General features: G+C 44.1%; 5 protein-coding genes across 5 annotated transcripts; 1 reads left to right on the top strand and 4 right to left on the bottom strand.

Annotated features, from left to right (window-relative positions):
- The first annotated feature begins 1,191 nt into the window (after nt 1-1,191).
- Nucleotides 1,192-2,130, top strand: EDB91DRAFT_1124515 (uncharacterized protein). Its single transcript, XM_041318362.1, is given in 5 exon segments — nt 1,192-1,367; nt 1,418-1,505; nt 1,562-1,776; nt 1,800-1,946; nt 1,957-2,130. 2 exon segments carry the CDS (start codon nt 1,562-1,564, stop codon nt 1,804-1,806), a joined length of 222 nt encoding a protein of 73 aa, XP_041178790.1. The 5' UTR covers nt 1,192-1,367; nt 1,418-1,505; the 3' UTR covers nt 1,807-1,946; nt 1,957-2,130.
- Nucleotides 2,131-3,696: 1,566 nt separating this feature from the next.
- EDB91DRAFT_1080906 (uncharacterized protein) lies at nt 3,697-4,277 on the bottom strand (the record flags this gene model as incomplete). The annotated part of the gene is made up of 4 exons (XM_041315304.1): nt 3,697-3,825; nt 3,885-3,902; nt 4,020-4,077; nt 4,111-4,277. The coding sequence occupies 4 exons, from the start codon at nt 4,275-4,277 to the stop codon at nt 3,697-3,699; spliced, it is 372 nt and encodes a 123-aa protein (XP_041178791.1).
- A 6,093-nt stretch (nt 4,278-10,370) lies between these two features.
- Nucleotides 10,371-11,421, bottom strand: EDB91DRAFT_1246984 (uncharacterized protein; the record flags this gene model as incomplete). The annotated part of the gene is made up of 6 exons (XM_041322748.1): nt 10,371-10,472; nt 10,519-10,657; nt 10,704-10,773; nt 11,003-11,058; nt 11,107-11,247; nt 11,300-11,421. 6 exons carry the CDS (start codon nt 11,419-11,421, stop codon nt 10,371-10,373), a joined length of 630 nt encoding a protein of 209 aa, XP_041178792.1.
- Nucleotides 11,422-13,519: 2,098 nt separating this feature from the next.
- Nucleotides 13,520-15,150, bottom strand: EDB91DRAFT_1080908 (uncharacterized protein; the record flags this gene model as incomplete). Its single annotated transcript, XM_041315305.1, has 7 exons — nt 13,520-13,860; nt 13,920-13,986; nt 14,053-14,195; nt 14,268-14,475; nt 14,621-14,750; nt 14,878-14,974; nt 15,075-15,150. The coding sequence occupies 7 exons, from the start codon at nt 15,148-15,150 to the stop codon at nt 13,520-13,522; spliced, it is 1,062 nt and encodes a 353-aa protein (XP_041178793.1).
- Nucleotides 15,151-15,534: 384 nt separating this feature from the next.
- On the bottom strand, nt 15,535-18,011 carry EDB91DRAFT_1080909 (uncharacterized protein; the record flags this gene model as incomplete). The annotated part of the gene is made up of 12 exons (XM_041315306.1): nt 15,535-15,630; nt 15,707-15,721; nt 16,133-16,283; nt 16,488-16,504; nt 16,684-16,708; nt 17,094-17,116; nt 17,159-17,186; nt 17,213-17,366; nt 17,424-17,442; nt 17,511-17,522; nt 17,745-17,877; nt 17,911-18,011. 12 exons carry the CDS (start codon nt 18,009-18,011, stop codon nt 15,535-15,537), a joined length of 774 nt encoding a protein of 257 aa, XP_041178794.1.
- Nucleotides 18,012-18,970: the final 959 nt, after the last annotated feature.

Raw genomic sequence — 18,970 nt, forward strand, 5'->3', positions numbered from 1 at the left:
ATCACCCATTTTCTGGTCTCCAAGTGGGATATGCTATTCCCATGGATGCAGTTTTTTGCGTCCATCAGAGCTGGCCAGGCCCATACCTGATTGGAACCATCCGCACGCTCGGTATCACAGCGGGAGCTCACCAACTCAACATCGATTGCTTCTCGGTCTTTGTCTGCTGGATACGGGCGCATGAACAACCTCAATGTAACTATTCGGCGGTCAGCATCTACTACTAGCACTAGCACTATTCCTCCGACTCTCACCATCATCGTCTCCGAACCAATGATGCACTCACTGGCACCGGAAACCACAGAGGACGCATCCACAAGGAACTCGAACAGGGTAGGAAAGATGTCGAGTGTGAGTTTTCTCGTTATGAAGATGCAGGTCTACTACTTGAAGCGGCTGAACGCACAACAGATATAATTCGTTTCTGGGAGGTATGCCATACAATTCCTTCATTAATTTCGTAGGAATAACAGTTGTTGTGCTAGCAAAAAGAACGCACATTCCCGCTTCTATTTCGCATCGCTATGGATGTCCTCCCTGCTCAAGCTTCATCCGTTCCTTCCGAGCGCAGATTTTCATCCAGCAAAGAGACCTGCACTCTACGGCGCAGTAACCTATCTCCGACCACGCTTGAAGCACTACAAGTTCTGAAGTTCGTCTACAAGCAAGACCGCCTCAATTTTATAGCGGACCTGGTGGCTAACGAGCAGGACTACATAATATGTGGACCTGTGACTCCAAGAGCAGTTGACGAGCTGATGGCTGCCGGGAATCTTCGAGAGCTCGATCAGTTGCTCGCAAATGCAAGGGAGATTGATTGTATTTAGTTTATTGCAGTTCTGTCTGCTTATTGTGTAGCTACTTGCAAATAATCGTCGTTGGTAGTACGAGCATCTCTGGCTTCTCATTGGCTGGACTACCGGTCCGTATCACTCCCGAACTCATTACCAATTCGCGAGTCAAACGAGGCACAATTCGTCACAACTCGTAAGTGCCGAGCTGTATCGAATTACCACAATTTTCCACCTCGATTCGATTCGGTTCGCCTCGGCGGCAACACTACGTGCCAACGGTGTTGATGAGATGACTCTATGTACGCGTGCGTTTATGAATAGGACTATCGTAGCATTTAATGGACGCGTACTCGGTCGCATATAGCGATCAGGTACAGGTAGAATGACATTATAACCTCTGATGCAGGCATTTGGATTTTTCCAGATTCGGTTGCCCGCGGCGAAGCTTTATCCCTGAAAATGAGTGAGGATAGTATGTGTCTTGTTGCCATTGGCTTGCTTCACACTAGGCTGGCTCTTACTAGTTAAGCTTCTACTAATGATCAAGAGATTCTGCCTTCTCATCATGCCAACATGAATGCCGTTTTCGAACTTACGGACAATTTTGTTTTAACGGGCAGCAGCTATAAAGCGCATGAGCATGGAATCGACGAACAAACGAAAATAAACCCCCGCGCTTAGCTTGACACTCAGGCTGGTTATTTTTTGACGGTAAGAGTCAATTCATCAACCTGTAGCTGTAGATCCGACTTATAACAACTGAACAGATGAATCTCTTGACAATCATTCTCTTGGCATTCACGGCCATCAGTCCTTTTGGTGCACGAGCCATGCCGGACTCAGACACCACCGACTCATCATGCGCTTGGAGTGCGTGCGAGGAAAATCCGCAGTGTCCGGATTTCCCTTATAATGTCTGGAAAGACAGACGCTGCACCCTCAAAGACGGTAACATCGGGATACAATTCTTTTGCTGTACACCGTAAGTGGTGCAAACGGGGGGAGAGAGTAGTAGTAATAGTAGTAGGGAGTGCCGATGGTTTTGGCATGAGGATCTGAAGTTCTCAATTGCATAGTACTCACTGTTCGTTCCGGTTGTCTCCCTCCGAGGGTACTTACGGTCATCTGACCGAACTCCAACTCACCCTATGATATCAAAGTCGTGGTCATCAGAGCCTGTTGCAGGGCCTCCAGCAGATTGTCGTCATCCATTTCAAGGTCTTCTACTCAAGTTTTCATAGAAACCAGCTCGGCCCCTAAGCCGGGGAGCCCATGAAGTTATTATGTCTGCTGGTAGTTGACACTTCGACTATAAGTTCTGCCTAGCGAGGTAGTTCTCTCGCCCTCCTGGAGTATGCAGCTAGTCTCGCCCACCCTCACTTTGCAGCCACGGTCATCCGCTCTGGTTCTGCAGCCAGTCTCGCCTCTCTCCGGGTTTGCAGCCAGTCCCGCCCACTCTGGGTCTGCAGCCAGGCTAGTCCGCATCAGGCCTGCAGCCACTCTTGCCTGCTCTTGGTCTGTAGCCACTCTTCTTTATTCCTCTGCCATATCTGCCAGTTCTCGATCTCCTGCCACTCTTGCCCACTCGGCGAGTGGGCAAGTTTTGCAAATCAAAATGTAGGGTTCGATGGTTCGAACCCGTTCTGAACTGGGACCGAACCCTTGTGAACGCGTTCACAGGAGTTCGGTCCAAGGTTCGCCCTCACTGCCTGAAACTGACCAGCGGTTAAGTTCGGGGTTCACAGATATAGGTCAATGAACCTGACCGAACCGGACTTCGGCAGCACTACTGAGTAGCACTCGCGGTGTCCAACCACTCTCGGCCACTCTCGGTCTTCAGCCACTCTTGTCCGCTCCGAGTCTGCAGCCACGTCACTCACCTGCGCAAAGTGTTCAGCCACCGTTCTCCACAATATCTTGTAGGTATAATATATCAATGTCTAATATTGTAGAAGGCTGATGTTATATCAGAGCCTGTGGTACATAGACCTTGATGTATCATACACCTCCCTCACCTTTCCCGCTGCCTGTCCTGTGATGTATCACATAGACCATTGATACATCAAGCTTGTCCTGTAATGTATCACCTTCCTGTTGTTCAAAGCTCACATAATATATCACCTTCTTATTAAACCTGCATGCACAATCTTGTGATGTATCACCTTGAAGCTTGCATGATATATTACCTTCAAAGCCCTTGAGGCTTGTGTGATATATCACTTTCAGGCCTTTCATGTTATATCACCTTTGTATCACCTTGAAGCTCGCATGATAAATCACTTTCGGGCCTTTCTTGATATATCACCTTCATATCACCTCGCATGATAAATCACTTTCAGGCCTTTTGTGATATATCACCTTCAAAGCTCTGGGCTTGCATGATATATCACTTTTGGGCTTTTCATGATATATCACCTTCAAAGCTCACGCAAGTTGCTCATGCTGATTGATGTTTCCACCAATCGTGAGCCAGGACTGAATAATTCAAATGATATCATAGTTCTCTTGTTGCAGCCCATCTGTTAGGCATGGTACCCACCACTCATAAACACAGAAATACAGTAGATTATATACTTGCCCTCGTCATCCTCTCCATTATAACCTCAAATCAAGTTATGACAGACACTTGAATGAGCAGGGGCATCGGTAAATTGCTTTGTTCTGTACAGAGCTGGACAGAGGTTGACAGTGCCACAGTGCTACAGCTTGGTCCCAACTGGACAAATACTACCGTAACTGTACAGAGCTAGACAGAACCTCCCAGAGCTCACAGCAGTACCTTCAATACACAGTATTCTTTTGGTTTTGTTTAAATTTTGATAGAAATCAAGTTTCAGACAATTGAAAAAATTGGAATCAATGTATTGCATTCAACTACTCTAAACATGAACTAATCTAAGAGTTACTGAAAGAGTGTGAGAAGGTACCACAAAGATATTGGGTGCTGAGAGGGTGCAAGATGGTGCAAGATGGTACTGGGAGGTGCAGGAGGGGATAGAGCGTGTGGGAGGGTGTGATAGATTGAGGGCAGCTAGGTGATATAATAGGCTGTTAGTAGATAATAAGAAAAACAGAAATAAAAGGACTTACAACTTGAAGCCGAGTCAACTAAGGTCAAAGTAGTTAGTGCCAAGTCTGCTGACTGTGCCGAGAGAGTGGGAGAGGGTGGTTAAGGTAAATAATAAGCAAGCAGTAATAAGAAAATAAAGAAAATAAAAGACTTACTTGAAGGATGGCAGTGGTGTAGGTAGAAGTTAAGAGTTGAAGTGTAGAACAAAGACTTCTGAAATTTTTGACGAGTTGAACTATGACTTACATCAGCATTGCCGAGTTCTGTGGTGCTGTGAGAGCTGTTACAGGGACCCTCAGACCCCTATTGTCTCCACCAAATGTCACTGTCACAACCATGTCACAACATGTGACAGATGACATCACCAGCACATGACTAAACTGCAGAGCACAGCATGACAGCTGTTGGAGCATGACAGCTCTAGACTGGACCTAGACCGGGATCAATAGAAGCTGCGCGCTTCTCCCTTATCACCTCTACCGATACACTGGTAATAACTATCGCTTATCGCCTTATTGCTTATCATGACAGATAGCGTTATCTGACTTGGACACCTACCGCTGTGCTGGTACTATACTCTGGACCCTTACCATTGGACCGGTGACTCTTATCTCTGAGTCCTTATGACTCACATAGACACTTACCTAGTTGGGACACTTTCTTAGACCATGTATTTCTCTAACTTGATCTTCACTTGTGATATATGACTCTAGTATCTGCTTTGATCCTTCAGTCAGTCATTCTGGATGAACAGCCTTCATTTCAGTCTTCCATCATCTCAGTACTCCATGAAGTGGACACGGAATCAACCCCATCAAGTGCACTGTTGGTGAAGCTGGGCTTCACCATAACAAGAGCTGTGAAAATTAGCAAACACTGTGCAAGGTTTAGTAGTTTACTAATGGGAATTGGAGTTTGGTGGCAACTCATAATGTTGATCAACTGCGAGAAGGGGAGCTTCTTGCCATGAAGGGTCAGCTGCCCACATGAGTTTGATGTGGACAACCATCTTTCAATGTAGATTAGCCTAGTGCTGTGCATAAGCAAGGGCACCCTCTCTAGCCTGCAGTGAGTTAAAAGCACACCATGGACCTCGCATGTCCCACCAGCCTGCATGCCAGTCAAGAAATGCAATGATGCAGTGCATTTCCTCCTGCAGTAGTTGCACTTCTTCCTCCTAGAAATGAGCTCATGCTCATGCCTTACACCATTCAACATGTAGCGCTATAAAATGGCCAGGTCAGTGAGAAGCACCAGTGGTTAGAGCCTACTAACAGTCCTGTAGCACTAACTCATTGCTGTTGAAGTCTTCCAGATCCACGATATACTTTGTTGCCCTACTGTTCGGCCATCATTGTGTTTGAGTGGGACTGCATCCTTTTGCTTGTTGAGTAGCTTGAGGCTCCTCTCCCAGTCATTGTTCTTGCCCAGCCTTGTTGCCAGATTCAGAAGTGTGTCTCTAGCAGTGAAATACTTAAGTGATAAGGTGTCAATGCAATGTTCAGTGTTATTTATGATTCCATTTGCTTGGGTATTTGCTTGCTGTCCTCAAATAAATGTGTCCTTATACTTGTAAAGGTGGTATCACAGGTTAAGCATGGTGTGGAGGTAATTCAGTGTGTCATATGCCTGAACTTCACGCAATTCCCACTTGTGTTTGAGCAAGCAGTCATCACACGGCACTCACTGGGGTAGAGAGGATGGCAGGAAAAGACTAATGTTGTGGGCCTTGGTTTTAGTGGCAATATCATCTAGTGACTACAGGTGGAAAACACTAGGCATATACAATAACTGCACCCAGGCCCAGTGTCATATCCATGATCCACATAAGTCTCCTCTGCCCTCAGTTAGTGTCTTCTGCCCTCATCCATACTCCTCCACCCTCATTCACAGTCCTCCACCCTCATTTATGCTCCTCCACCTCTCAATATGTATCTCCAACATCAGATACATTCCTCTGCCCCTGACTTGATCAAGGTACAAGGCACCTGTCAGTCCATTCTACGTTTCCTTTGTATATTCTGCTTTCCATCTAGTCTCTGTACCTTGTATGATCCAATCCTCCATTCCAATTTAGCTTGTTATATACTATGGTTCATTGTCCCTTTTATCATTACTTTGTACTCCACCACACTGTGCTGCATAGCCCAGAATCCTATAGTATATAAACCCTATGTATTCCGGTAGAGTTCCTACAATATGAATATAGACTCAAACCTATCCTAACCACCTCCAACTTGACTTAAGCCTTGCTGTTAGGTACTGTGCTTGGATGGAGAAGTGGAGGGGTTGGGGCTTGGCTTCAGCTCTTGTGCTGCGCCCTTAGCTGAGTATGTGCCCCAAATTTGGAGTGGACCAATGTTGTCCGACAGTAGGATGAGAAGACTGCTTTGGTCCACTTGAGGGTTGGGGAAGTAAAGGCTACTAGTGGCAGACTGACTAGTAAGTGGTGGATGAGACAGGGGAAGTCAGTTGAAGGCAGAAGGAATCAAGGGGATTGGAGGTAAGGTATATTGGAGGAAGGGGACAAGAGGTAAAGACTTAGAGCACAGCTCTGAGTCGGAGTGGAGGTGATGATAAGGTGAAACTTGTGTCCGGAGTTGAGCAAAGTCCTATGGAGAATTCTCACAGTAGAAACTGGAGAAGACAAGTAATATTAAGACTAAGGACTACAAGCTAAGTACATGATATCCTATATATTCTAGGTAAGGGGGCAGTGATTAGTGTACATAGCTGGAGGCTATATGCTGAGTATTCAGTTAGTAAGTATGATTATAGAGAAAAACATAAGAGTCAGAGTGGATATCAATATGTATGTGACAGATCAGTAATCAGACAGCTATAGGAATAACCAGTGATCTGAGAGGGATTGGCCATGTACCAAAGGGGGATGTATATACCTAAATGGGGAAAGGTGGTCCAGTTGAATGGAACCTATGTAAGGAGGTAGCTGATGAGGCAATAAAGCAGGAGCACCAGGATGGGGAACAAGTGGAGCAGAAGTAAGGGGAAAGTAGATGATAGGGTCAGGTAGAGCAGATGTGTTGCTCACTGTCTACTCTGACCTCAATACTAGTCTCACCATCCTCCACCTCTGTCTTTCGACAGTCTTAGTATTACTTTCTATGTCAGACTTAGTCCCTCGTAGCCTTAGCTCTGTCGGAGCGTGTCAGACAAAGTCCCTCATAACCATATCTCTGTTGGAGCATGTCGGAGTTGACCTTTGGTGAGCCCCTTATCTGTCCTTCAAAGTTAAGGGCACTGTACTTGCATAAGGAGTGCAGTGCACAAGCTGAAGCTGAGCCCTTCTATAACCTCCTTCCTACCCATTAGGCATGGTTATGACAGTTCTTGCACTTCAATTAATGTGAAGTTGTACTTTTGGTGGAAAATTAAACCTAAGAGACAGTGATACTTTGAATCCAGATATTCAGTGAGAGGCTAAAAACTTACCCATTGCACAGATCTTCTTCCAGTTCTAGTCACTGAAGTGGTCATCTAAGGTGTCACACCTTGAACTGGGACCCATTTTGTGCATGCTTATAGCAATGGGGTTTATGTCCACCCACCCATACTCTGGAGCTTCACCATCTGTGTGACCAACACCCTTGATGACATTGAAGGAAAAGTTTGACTGGCATTTGGTAACATGGGCCAGCAGGTGGAATTTTGATATGAGAAATGTGATTGATTTTCAGTCATGCTTGATGTGGTACTGGTGTGGGAAGGCAGACATTCATGTCCAGAGATGCTTGCTCCATTGGCAAGCAATATCATATGAGATGTTCAATACCAATATCTCTGATGAAGACCACATGCTCAAGAAGAATAAGATACCTGTAAGTTGTGTTGTTAGCAATATAGCAAGGATGTGGACTGTTGCACACTTTTCACCCTTCTGTAAGTCACTGGCTGAGCAGGGCCATTTTAAATTGTGTCATGCGCAATCAATAGTACTGCAGTGGCTGCAAGGCCATGTGAGACTCTTGTATCTGCAAGATTGACCACATTGTGACTGGAACATGAACTCATCTACATAGAGTTATACTTAGTGCTCACAACAAATAGAAGATTTACCTCCTGGATGACTTGCTCATGTGAACCAATGAAACCTTTATACACCTGTTCCTCCACAAAAAACACATATCCATGATTGAGACCAGTATCAACGATGTCCAAAGAGACATTATGGCGAGCCAGACAACAATTGGCATCAATGGCAAGGAATAAGGCATATAGAAATCTGGTTCTGTGTAAGAGAAAATTCAGGGGGAAAGGTGACATTATACATACCATATTTCAGATGGCACATTTTCCCATCCATCTGGCAGGTTTTTGCCTGTGTGGGGACATGCAGGACACAAAATGGTACATGCACCTCATTCAGTTGCACCAATACCTTTGGGGTGATGACCTTGACCAGCATGTTTCATCTGCTTGATGAAGCACCATTCTTGCGTCATGTGTAACAAAGCCTCATAATGATCCTACTTGGTCCACACTTGTGCAGACCCAACACTGCAATAAATGAATTGTCCAACTCAGGGTGCAGCAGAGTCCAACCCTTGTCATCTACTCTCCAAAGCACTGCCATAACACAAGATTGTATGGTGTGTGCCTCAGGAACACTGGACTTGTACCCAAGCTTGTCATGCAATTGGTCCAAGGTGGAAAAGAACACAACAACATCCTGTTTGAAAGTGTATGGTAGATAAAATGTCCATATAGTGCTGAATATTGAGGGAATACATACATAATTAAAATGATGACATGTTTGCCAACAAGTTTGAGACTTTGCCTGTTCTATAGTCTTATTTCTAAAGGAAGACAAATAAATTTTATTTTGATTATGATGATAGACTCAGTGATGAAATTTGACCATTGATAACATGCTCGCTTGCTTTGCAATTGAGCTTTGTGGTGTTCTGCTACAGTTTTGTATCTTGGTGCCATTTTGATAGTGATGTGGGAGACTGTGCCATATCCCGTACCTCCAGATCAGGAATTCTGGATCTACTCCATTAAAGTCCAGTTCTCCGTCCTGCTATTCTGCCTGGCGCTCCGCCTTCATCTCCACACTCACCCCTAACTCCTTTTAGAATAGCTACTGCTCCGGTTACCAGTTATGTCCTTTTCCGCTATGCTTACTGATCTGTCCATTCTTACTTCATTTCTGACTTCACTACTTTGATCTGTTACACTTACTAATAGACTTTCCACATGCTTCATACATAGCCCTTACCTTTGCTGACTGATTTACTTACATGATACCTACAGTATATAAACCCCTGTAATACTCCAGAACTCCTCAGTTTGAATATCATCTTAGTTCTGCTCATTCCTGCAATCTCTGGACTTGAGTCTCATCTCTTGTCCACCTCTGAGTCTTAGGGGTTAAACCTTAGGACTAATTCTCTGGCTCTACCTTAGGGTAGTCTAACCTCTGTTCTGTTTCTACTCCGGACTTGTCCATAGTAGCCTTACTCCATCCCCACATAGTCTTTGGGAGTTCCGCCGAACTCCACTGATGTTTGTCCTCCGGAACTCCCTGGACTTCTGTCAAAATTCCTCTCTGTCCCTCGGAAATTAAGGGCACATACTCGAGTAAGGGGCACAGTGCACGAGCTGAAGCTGAAGCCCTTTGAGTAACCTCCCCCTTGAGCACGACCTTAACAATAACCGCTAGTGTGATCTACAAAGCAATGACCATGGTGAAGTTCACATCATATCTGACTCTCCAGCTATTTGTAGGCTTTGAGTTAGGTAGGATTCTTGTTGCTTGAAGCTGGAGGAATGTCGTCCTCGCATGTCCTCTTTTCCAACAGTCGTGCAGAAGAGGCTTTGCTGCCGAGCGCATGAGGAGATGGATACCTGACCATGATGAACATAGTTGGAACAGTCAAAGGGAATGTAACCAACAGAGAGATAAAGAACGGAACAGGGGGAAAGAAAAGAGTTCTGGGAAGCGTCACAAAGATGATAAAGATGACAGTTACTACAGAAAAAGGTCCAGACATCAATCACATTCAGCATCAAAGGAACGGGATAGTGATGCGATGCACATGATACAGTCTGTGAAATCTGAGCAATGGACAATTGTTCGACTCTCTGGGGCCAATAGGTGGACATGTGCTTGCATCCAAAAACCTTGCTGTGTTACAGTATGATTAGAACAGCACTAGATAGTTACACGATGACTCATCAGTTCCACCAAAATAATAGGTCTTCTACTTCCTTAGCTACATCTGATGTCACAGCAAGCTCAAGGAAGTCGGTGATGTTATCATAGAACTCTTGATGGTTGAACTCATCATCTATAATACACCATGATCCTGTGCTAGACAAAGCAAACCTAAGCTGAGTGGCCTGTATCAGCAACACATTGAGGAAGAGTGATACATCATACTCACCTGAACAGCTGCATATGTGATTGATCGTGGTTGAACAGATTTCATGTTCAACAGCCCAGCAACATCACAATGAGTGTGGCGCTTGCCATCAGTCCTTCATTGCTTTGGACAACCCTGCCAAGAAAGCATTTCTGGGTCAAGCTGCTCTTGGTTGTCCATCTCTGCAGAAGTAGGAGAAGTGAAGGTGTATTTGAATGTCTACAAGTGATTTTAGTAGACGATCATTCATCCTCATGAAACATACCTTTAAAAGTAATTTCCCTTTGAATAGACCATCTACAGGTTTCAGTGGGTCATATTTTTCGTCTTGATATAAAAAAGCAGGCCAAGAGTGAGCCGTAACATGATAATCAGGGTGATAATCCCTGATGCCTTGTTGGACACTACCACATTGGTCAGCAAATATGTTATGAAGTAGACAAAACTTACACTGGGTCATTCCAGTCATAATCAACGGGGCATATGAGCCATCCAGTTGCATCATTGTTGAATCCACAACCTAATTTATTCTGCCTATGAATGACAGGGCTCAAAGGTGGGGTTGTTGCATTAACCACGAGGCAACAGTGATTTTGAGCCATGTTGTATTGTCAGCCCTTGCTCCATCAGCACCTTTATTTAACTACAAATGGTCTCAATTAGCCTCATTACCAAGGGGTCTGCAAGTCTCACCTTGCTGTATATGTGAGAGAGCTCACCATTCTCAACTACTGAGTGTACAAGCTTACAAATAGATGGACACCAGGTGACTAATTTCTTGTATGATCTGTACTTCCTGTTGTCCCTAGTGGGCATAATTAGCACAAGCAACTGCAAATGACAAAGGACCTACTCAGGGTCATTCAAGCTAGTGTCATCATCTAAGTCAATACCTAGCATCACACGTCTGTCAAACTCTGCAATGTGATCTTTGACATGATCAGTAAGGCAGACGAGTCTGTGAATCACTTGACCCTCAAGACAAAGGCATTCACTATCAAATTAATGGCTCAGAGGGTGACCCAATGCTAGATGACCATGCATACCTTTTCTCTTCTGCTGGCTGTTTGCGGAGTTCTGCATTTTGTGGCTCCAAAACAGCCAGCTGCCTCTTCAAGGTCACTACTTCAGAAGGTGCACCATCAGCTTGGGAGCTAGTTTGTGACATAAAAAATGAACTTTGAGGGTGTAAGAAGCAGGGTGTGAGAGGTAGGTGTGAGAGGTAGGTGTGAGAGGTAGGTGTGAGAGGTAGGTGTGAGAGGTGTGGAATTGAGGGAAGGTGCACTGTCTGAACTATGGGAGATCAGCAACATTTTGATTTGGTGTATTTCAAATAACACACACAACTTACATCTTGACAATTTACGTTCTGGAGCTCCATGTCTATTTGGAATGAGCTAACAGTCATTAATAAGAATGAAGGGATGGCAAAATATAAATAAAAAAACTTACCAGCTTCCGGTTCAGCAACTCCGACTTGACATCATTTACTATCCCACAGAGCCAATCAGAATAATCTCTGAATGAAAATCAATTAACAAGTAAATGGACATCCGAAAAGGGTTCTTTACAGTGTAAACATAAAATGGTGCAGAGTAGATCGATTTGTGGTGGCAGACGGTGTTGCTAATGAGAAGTTAAGGACACATGTAGGTTGTTAGTCAGTGAACTCACCTAATGACTTTGGAGGGGCTAAGCTTCCAATGATACAAACCCTCAGTTCTAATACTTAGGTGGCCAATGAGGCATCAGTCAGCTAAGTAAGGGTGAGCACTTGTGAGAAGGGATAAAGGCAGTTAATGCACCTCTTACACTACACATATGGGCCCATTTTGGCTCCTGCCTGATGGTAAGTTCATATTCCCTGTGTGGATGATTGAACATGTTAGTAAAGAGAATGATGATAGACAAGGGAAATAGAAGTTATCTAATATGAAGTTAAATGGTGATGAATGTTTCACTTTGATGCCCTTAGTAGTAGGTGGAATGGGGGAGCATAGTAGGAGAGAACTTACAATCAGTCTCTCTCATGGTATCCTCTCAAGTGGTCATGGTCTGCATAGCCATGGCCAACTGCCTCTCAGCTTGAGAAACACAACAGCACATGAGACAAGAGCGCTAGTAACTTGAGTTTGAGAATACCACAACATGCAGTGCCGCCTCCAAATAAACATCCCTGCGATTAACCACTTGTTCAGCATCTGTGAGTCAACTTGACGGATGGGCAATTTCTGGCCTCCCCACACGCGCATATGGATCATCCACAGGCGCACACTGGCCATTGACAACTTCAAGTTGAGAAGGAAGGAGTCTTCTGCCGTCATCTGAAAACAGAGGGAGGAGGGTTGCAAGTAGTCTGCAAATCTAGGGAGGGTAGTCCACAAAATAGAGGGAGCAAGTGGAACAGAGGGAGGAGGGTAGTCTGCGAAATGGAGGGAGGATGGTAGTTGCAAAACAGAGAGGGAGCAAGCAAAACAAAGAGGGGCAAGCAAAACAGAGGGGGAGCAGGCAAAAAGGAGAGGGAGCAAGCAAAACGGAGGGTAGTTGAGAGAGGAGGGTTGTCTGCAAAACCGAGGGAGGATGATATTCTGTAAAACAGATGGAGGAGGGTCATCTGTGAACTGCGGAACAGAGGAAGGAAGGTCAGCATGAGCACAAGTTAGATTAGAATTACTCAACCAAGGATACTGATGATACAATAAAATCATACCCTGACCGGTCCACTGCCCTCCCTGATGGCTATAATAGCATGAATCTACACACCACAAGGACAACTGAATGAGATATACCAAGAAAGAGTAGTACTAGTAGAAGAAACACACACCAAAGGAAGTAGCTGCAGCCTACAAGATGTCTTGCCCCCTGCAGTGCATCTCATTCTCCCTGGTCAGCGTGTATTTGATGGGTAGTGGCAGGCTGGTTATCCTCCCTGTCTATGTGCAGTAGTCGCCACCATGCCAAAATGGTCATGCCTCAAGCACACATGTGACTCATCAACATCTCTTTAGATAAGCAAAAAAACCTTAATACATAGCCACATGAAGTAATGGTACAATTGAGGTTGTTCTGAGCCTATGTATGCGAAATCTGAATGTGGGTAATCAATAATGGACACCAGAACAGGAATATGAGCAATTTATGAGTAGGTTGATAATACAGCAGTTCAGTAGTGTATGACAGCAAGCAAATGAAAGTGAGAACATGAAAACAAATGTTTGATGGCCGGCAAGTGATGTGAATGAAAGGAAACATGCAGCATATACCATTCAAGATATAGTCAGAGGGCTGGCAGCGAGATGGCGATGTTTGAAGGGACTGCTTGGCATGGCAGCAGGGGGTGATAGGATAGTAAGTTCTCGTAAAACAGCACTGAAAATGTCACACTTTGTGCTTTTGACCTGATGATGGCAAAATGCCATGTACACTTCAACAAGTGCTCCCTTTAGCTTTGACTCATACTCAGACAGCAGGATGAGGTTATGATCCAAATCATATGCTGGCAAGGGACAAATTATATGTGTCGAAGTGAGGCCCTGCCAGTGACCTTTGCATTGGTCAGCCACTGGCCAAGTGGTAATGTTGAAGTCGGAGCTTAGGCCATCCGAGTCTGCAGTCATGTAAATATAATTAGTGTACTAATGGACATAAGAATTTTTTGTGGCTCACCTGTTGAGTAGTTGTCGTCGGCATCAACTTCGCTAGCAGTATCTCGCTCAGGATGTTCTTTATTGACCTGTTTTGTCATGGTAGTATTCAGTACATAGTCACAGTAATGCACATGATAGACAAGTATACTTACTACAACTTCAAAGAGACTGTGCATCAATTTGATCAATCTCTGACCAAGTGAATTATGGATAACACTAAGCTTCTCATATCCTCTTGCCCTCAGAATCGATCCCTCAAAATGAGCAAGATTGTTGAGGACATCTGGGAAATCTTCTGATGAGAATCAGAAGGCATTGTTACAACCAGCAGTAAGGTGACAGCTCAATTTTACATCTGCAAAGTGACCATGAAATATATTTGAAGGATTGAAATTTACATCCAGGGTGAAATTGAAATCATTGTGACTGATCTCAAACATGCTGCGGATGATGAACTCTGTGGGTTGGAGCCTTCCTCCCTTGCTGATAAGAATGTTTCCATCCTGTCCACCTATGAAATATTTGACATGACAAATAAGTCTCGGCATAGCAGCATAGAATCCTCCAGGAGAATTCTACAGTTTTTGAAGTACAGACGCAGAGGTACTAGTAGTGGAGGACAGTTTATATTTGGGAGGCATGGCTGGTGCAACTGGTGCATGATGTGATGCAAGTCTTATTGAGAAACAAAATCATATTCTGTGGATACAAGTGACTCACAGTGGCAATGGCAGCACAGAAGTAGTAGTGTAAATATAATGGACTCATCTTGCTTGAATTTTTGATGGTCAGAAGTGTGGGGCACTGGTGCAGTGAAGATTGTTGACCAATATCACCAGCAGAGGGAAAGCTTGTGGAACATGTACGTTGTCCTAGTGGTCACGGGATCTGACATTTGAAATTATTGGCGATTGAATGGGATTAGTTGTGCTCATGTTTGAAAATTTTCAAAGAATATGTTCTGCTGCTAGACCCACATTCTGGAAAGCTTGGCTGCTTGTGAAATCCCTGTGCCCACATGATGAGGCAGCGTCTGAATCAAGTCAAGTCTGAGTCCCTGCTTCCGTAAGGGACCTAAACAGACTTTAGTCAAGGCTAATCATAAATGTTCTGTTACAGTTTTGAAGTACTTCTTTGGCTGCCAAATGTTGAGAAGAACATTGAAGGTACATACATACTAGGTCCAAATGCTGGTGAATGGGATCTTTGGAACTTGGTTGCACAATTTCTGGTAACTGAAAGATCGGCATGTTGGGATGCAGGGTCAAGAAGAATTGAAAGAAATTTCTGTATCAGACCAGGATCATTTTTGTGTAAGTTTGAAATGTACAGTGACTTGAATTTAAATACAGTCACTCAACTTGAAGGGGTAATCAGCAAAGATGTCCGACGCAGATTCCAGTGGCATTGACTCCTGGCCCTCTGACTTTAATGAAGCCGATGTGATCTTGATCAATACTACCTTTGGAGCTCATAGAGCAGGCAAGGGTGTCCGTCACTCAAGGAGCTCCACTCCGCAAAGTCACAAGGACTCCTGCCCTGGCCCAGGTCAGGCGCATGGGCAAGGTGGCCCAGTGTATTCCTGTGGATGTTGTGCTTATGGTAAGATTTTCGACTTTAAATCATCCCCAGACCTAGAGCATCACACAGATCGGTTTCCGGACCACAGAGAGAAGTTTTCCCAACTTCAGAATGACTACCTCAAGGACATCAATAAGCTGCGGCCGTGTCTAAAATGAAAGAGGTCACAGTGCAAGTCGAATGATGTGAGTATGCCTAGCTTTATCTTTCAAATTATGCACTTACCATCATATGGGGGCTCTGCACAATTTCAGCCAGGGCAGTACCAATGGGAAGAAAGTATCACGAAAAGACAGAATCAGGTACATAATTAACAAAATTGCAGGTGTGTTAGAAGCTGTGAGTAGAATTGAGGTGGCCATCAGTAGGCAAAGCGGAATCCTTACTGAGGTCTGTAATGTAGTTGAAAACCATGGCATGTGATTGCTTGATAGTAGTCATGTCTCATTTTATGTATGTTACAAGATTCTTCTGGAGCAACATGTAGTAATCAGTATTGATGCCGTCCAGGTACTTGACTGGGAATACAAAATTACCTGAGTGAGTGGCTTCGTAGGTGTGTGTGGCTGTGGTAGTGAAATTTGAGTTTGCCTTCGTGCTATCGCTGATCATTGATTTTGTTGGTAAGACTTGGAGTGGGACTGAACTTACAATATCCTCGCTGACTTGAACACCAGTAGATATCCAAACATTTGGAATCCCATCATCAAAGCCATTGTTGGCGCCACCTGTTGGGATGGGGTCTTGTGGGTTGACACAGTGGTATTCGTGGACTTGACTACCCTTACTACTGGCAAGTTGACTGAAACATTTTATGTAATCACTGTCAGGCCCATTTTTTCAATATAATGTCTTATTGATCGACAGAATCAAACTCTACTACTAATTGTCAAGTGTATCCCTTTTGAATTTAGGCTCTGTATATTCTTCATATCTCCATGGACAGTGCATTACATTCTTTGATGGGTCGTTCACTCGGACAACCCTGAACGTTCTGAACTCTGACTAGATGTTGGGTTTAGACTATATAGAATACAAAGCATGATTCACTGCACACATTACATTTGAGTTATATCTGAAATCTCCAGGAAAAAAAATCAAAGCACTAGAATAAGGTCATCATGGTACTAAGGTCTGCAGGTGTTGATTTTAGTAAGTGTGACCCATCACCACAGTGAATGGGATAGTGTCACCTTCCTCACCTCTGCAATTGTGGCCCATTGTAACCTACAGTGCATTAAATCCCAAGACCTCAGGATCGGGCCATAAATAAGGAATCTCAGAGACACGACACCCAACTTGAACTGAATCGTTGAACCAATGTGGCGTGAGGATGTACATGCAGGTATACAGTGCAAAATACATTGCAGTTTGGTACTGCACCATGAGGGATAGCACAGTTAACAATGGTTCCATAGTAAATAAAGCACAGAGTAAGTACCTTATTGCTCCATTTATGCAATGCAAATAAATGGGTGACATCTCGGGTAAGGGCTGTTCGCCACTGTCCTCCTAATGAAGTGATGCCTGCTGAGAGAACTTCAAGGTCACATCAGGAGAGCTTGCAATCAACATTAATGTCATACAATGTGATTGAGGACAGTTCACTCACATCAGTGGCACATACAACAACACCTGAAAAAATCATAATTGATTCAGGTGAATAGTACTGCTCACTGACATATTGACCGTCAATGCCTTCATACTAAAGTAAAAGAAGATGAGGCTCACAGTTGAAGTTTTCCAAGGACTACACTCCATTGTACCCACATGTCCAAGACTACATGCAGAGATCCCTGGTGTTCATCCTGAGTGTGTGATCCAGCAAGTGCAATAAGATGGGTGTGTGGTGGAGCCCTCATTGCACCATGGAGATCTAGCAAGGCTGAAAGTTCCTCGTATCATTTCACTTGTATTGAAGATGAAAGGACATAGCGCACACCATTGAAGAGGGCCATACACTAAAGCTTCAAGGTGTATGGTATACACATGAGAATCAAAGTGTCAGGGTTCAGAACTTGCAACTTACATTACATTTTAGCTAAAATGCCATTCCAATCCAGAGGTCAGGTGCTCCATCAACAGATCAGGGTATAATTGATGTTTCATACCATACCATGAAAATTCATGCCAAAATGTAGTTTGGCACATAGTAGACAGTCCGACAAAGATCAAGAAGATCAAATGGGCGATTTGTGAGTATCAGTATGTAACAGTGCTGTCAGACTCAGAATCTACCAGTGTGATAACAAGTAGTATCGACCTTGATGGTTGCTGAGCAGTGCTGCCAATAGAGTGGGTTCATCACAATCATCAATTCTGGCAGCAAGCTCCTCGTTGGGTTGGAGTTGGCCAAAACCAAGTGCTCGTCCTGGCCAGCAATGTGCTGCTGCAGTCTGGAATTTGGAGTTTTGTGCTGGTAATGTCACATAAGCTGACATGTGATCTCATCTTTCTTTGTTTGCATGACTTGCCAAATGCACTCTTCATAAGTGCTGCTTTTCAACTTGAGGTGCCTGTCAGTATGCATTGTCTGTCAGGCCGTTCAAGATGTTCATCAGGTGAGCCAGCCTGTTCTCAAAATGGCATGTACTTAGTGCAACAACAGTGGTCATGGGAGATTTTGCTTTGCATTGAGGGGAAATCAAACTTTCTCCAAATATTTTGTTGTGCCACAGTACTGGCACCATGGTGAGTAGTACTTGCTCTTTGATTTAGTTCATGCCAGTCATTGGAACCCCTGGCTTTATCTTCAACACACAACCCTGGTCCTCACGACCTCATGGCTCATTTTATTTCATCTCATTTTTTAAACTTATCTTGTGCTTTCTCTTTAAATATTTACTGCTTGTCTTCTTGCATTCTATCCAGAAAAATGTCAATGGTGCGCATCACCTGTATCTTCAGGCTGTACTCATCTCCATCACATCTTTGATTATTCTCATACTGCGACGCATGACAAATTTTTATCTAGCAATCATCAGTTGCACATCTGAGCTTGTTAATTAACTGGTGAGTAAATTTCTTTGCAACGTGTTTTTGCTTCATTGACAATTCCCATTATTCAAATCAGATTTCAATGCAAAAGGTGGTAACCGCTACTACTGTCACAGTACTAGTACCCATACTTTGCACACAAATCAGGCTCATGAAAATCCATTCCAGACAATCAACGGGTGCACCTGGACCACATACTTCAGCTTTTCTTGGCTGAGCAATATTATAGCCAGTGGTACCATAATGCTGCTCTTATCTGCTTTGTATGACACTGTACAGGCTGTATTTGCTTCTCATTTCTTGACATAATTCAATTTCACTGGGGATGGCTGATTATTTTGCTGTCTATCTAACCCACATTCCCTGCTGTTAAGTTGCTATGACCATGCCATTGAGAGCCAGCAAGATTAATATTTGAAAGAATGTACTGGCTCCTCTCACCCACTTGAACACCGAGCATTCCTGAAATATCGCCTGGCTCAAGCATATCGT

This window comes from Suillus paluster (genome assembly GCF_016628075.1).
Source record: "Suillus paluster strain FC165 chromosome Unknown EDB91scaffold_17, whole genome shotgun sequence".
Lineage (NCBI taxonomy): Eukaryota > Fungi > Basidiomycota > Agaricomycetes > Boletales > Suillaceae > Suillus > Suillus paluster.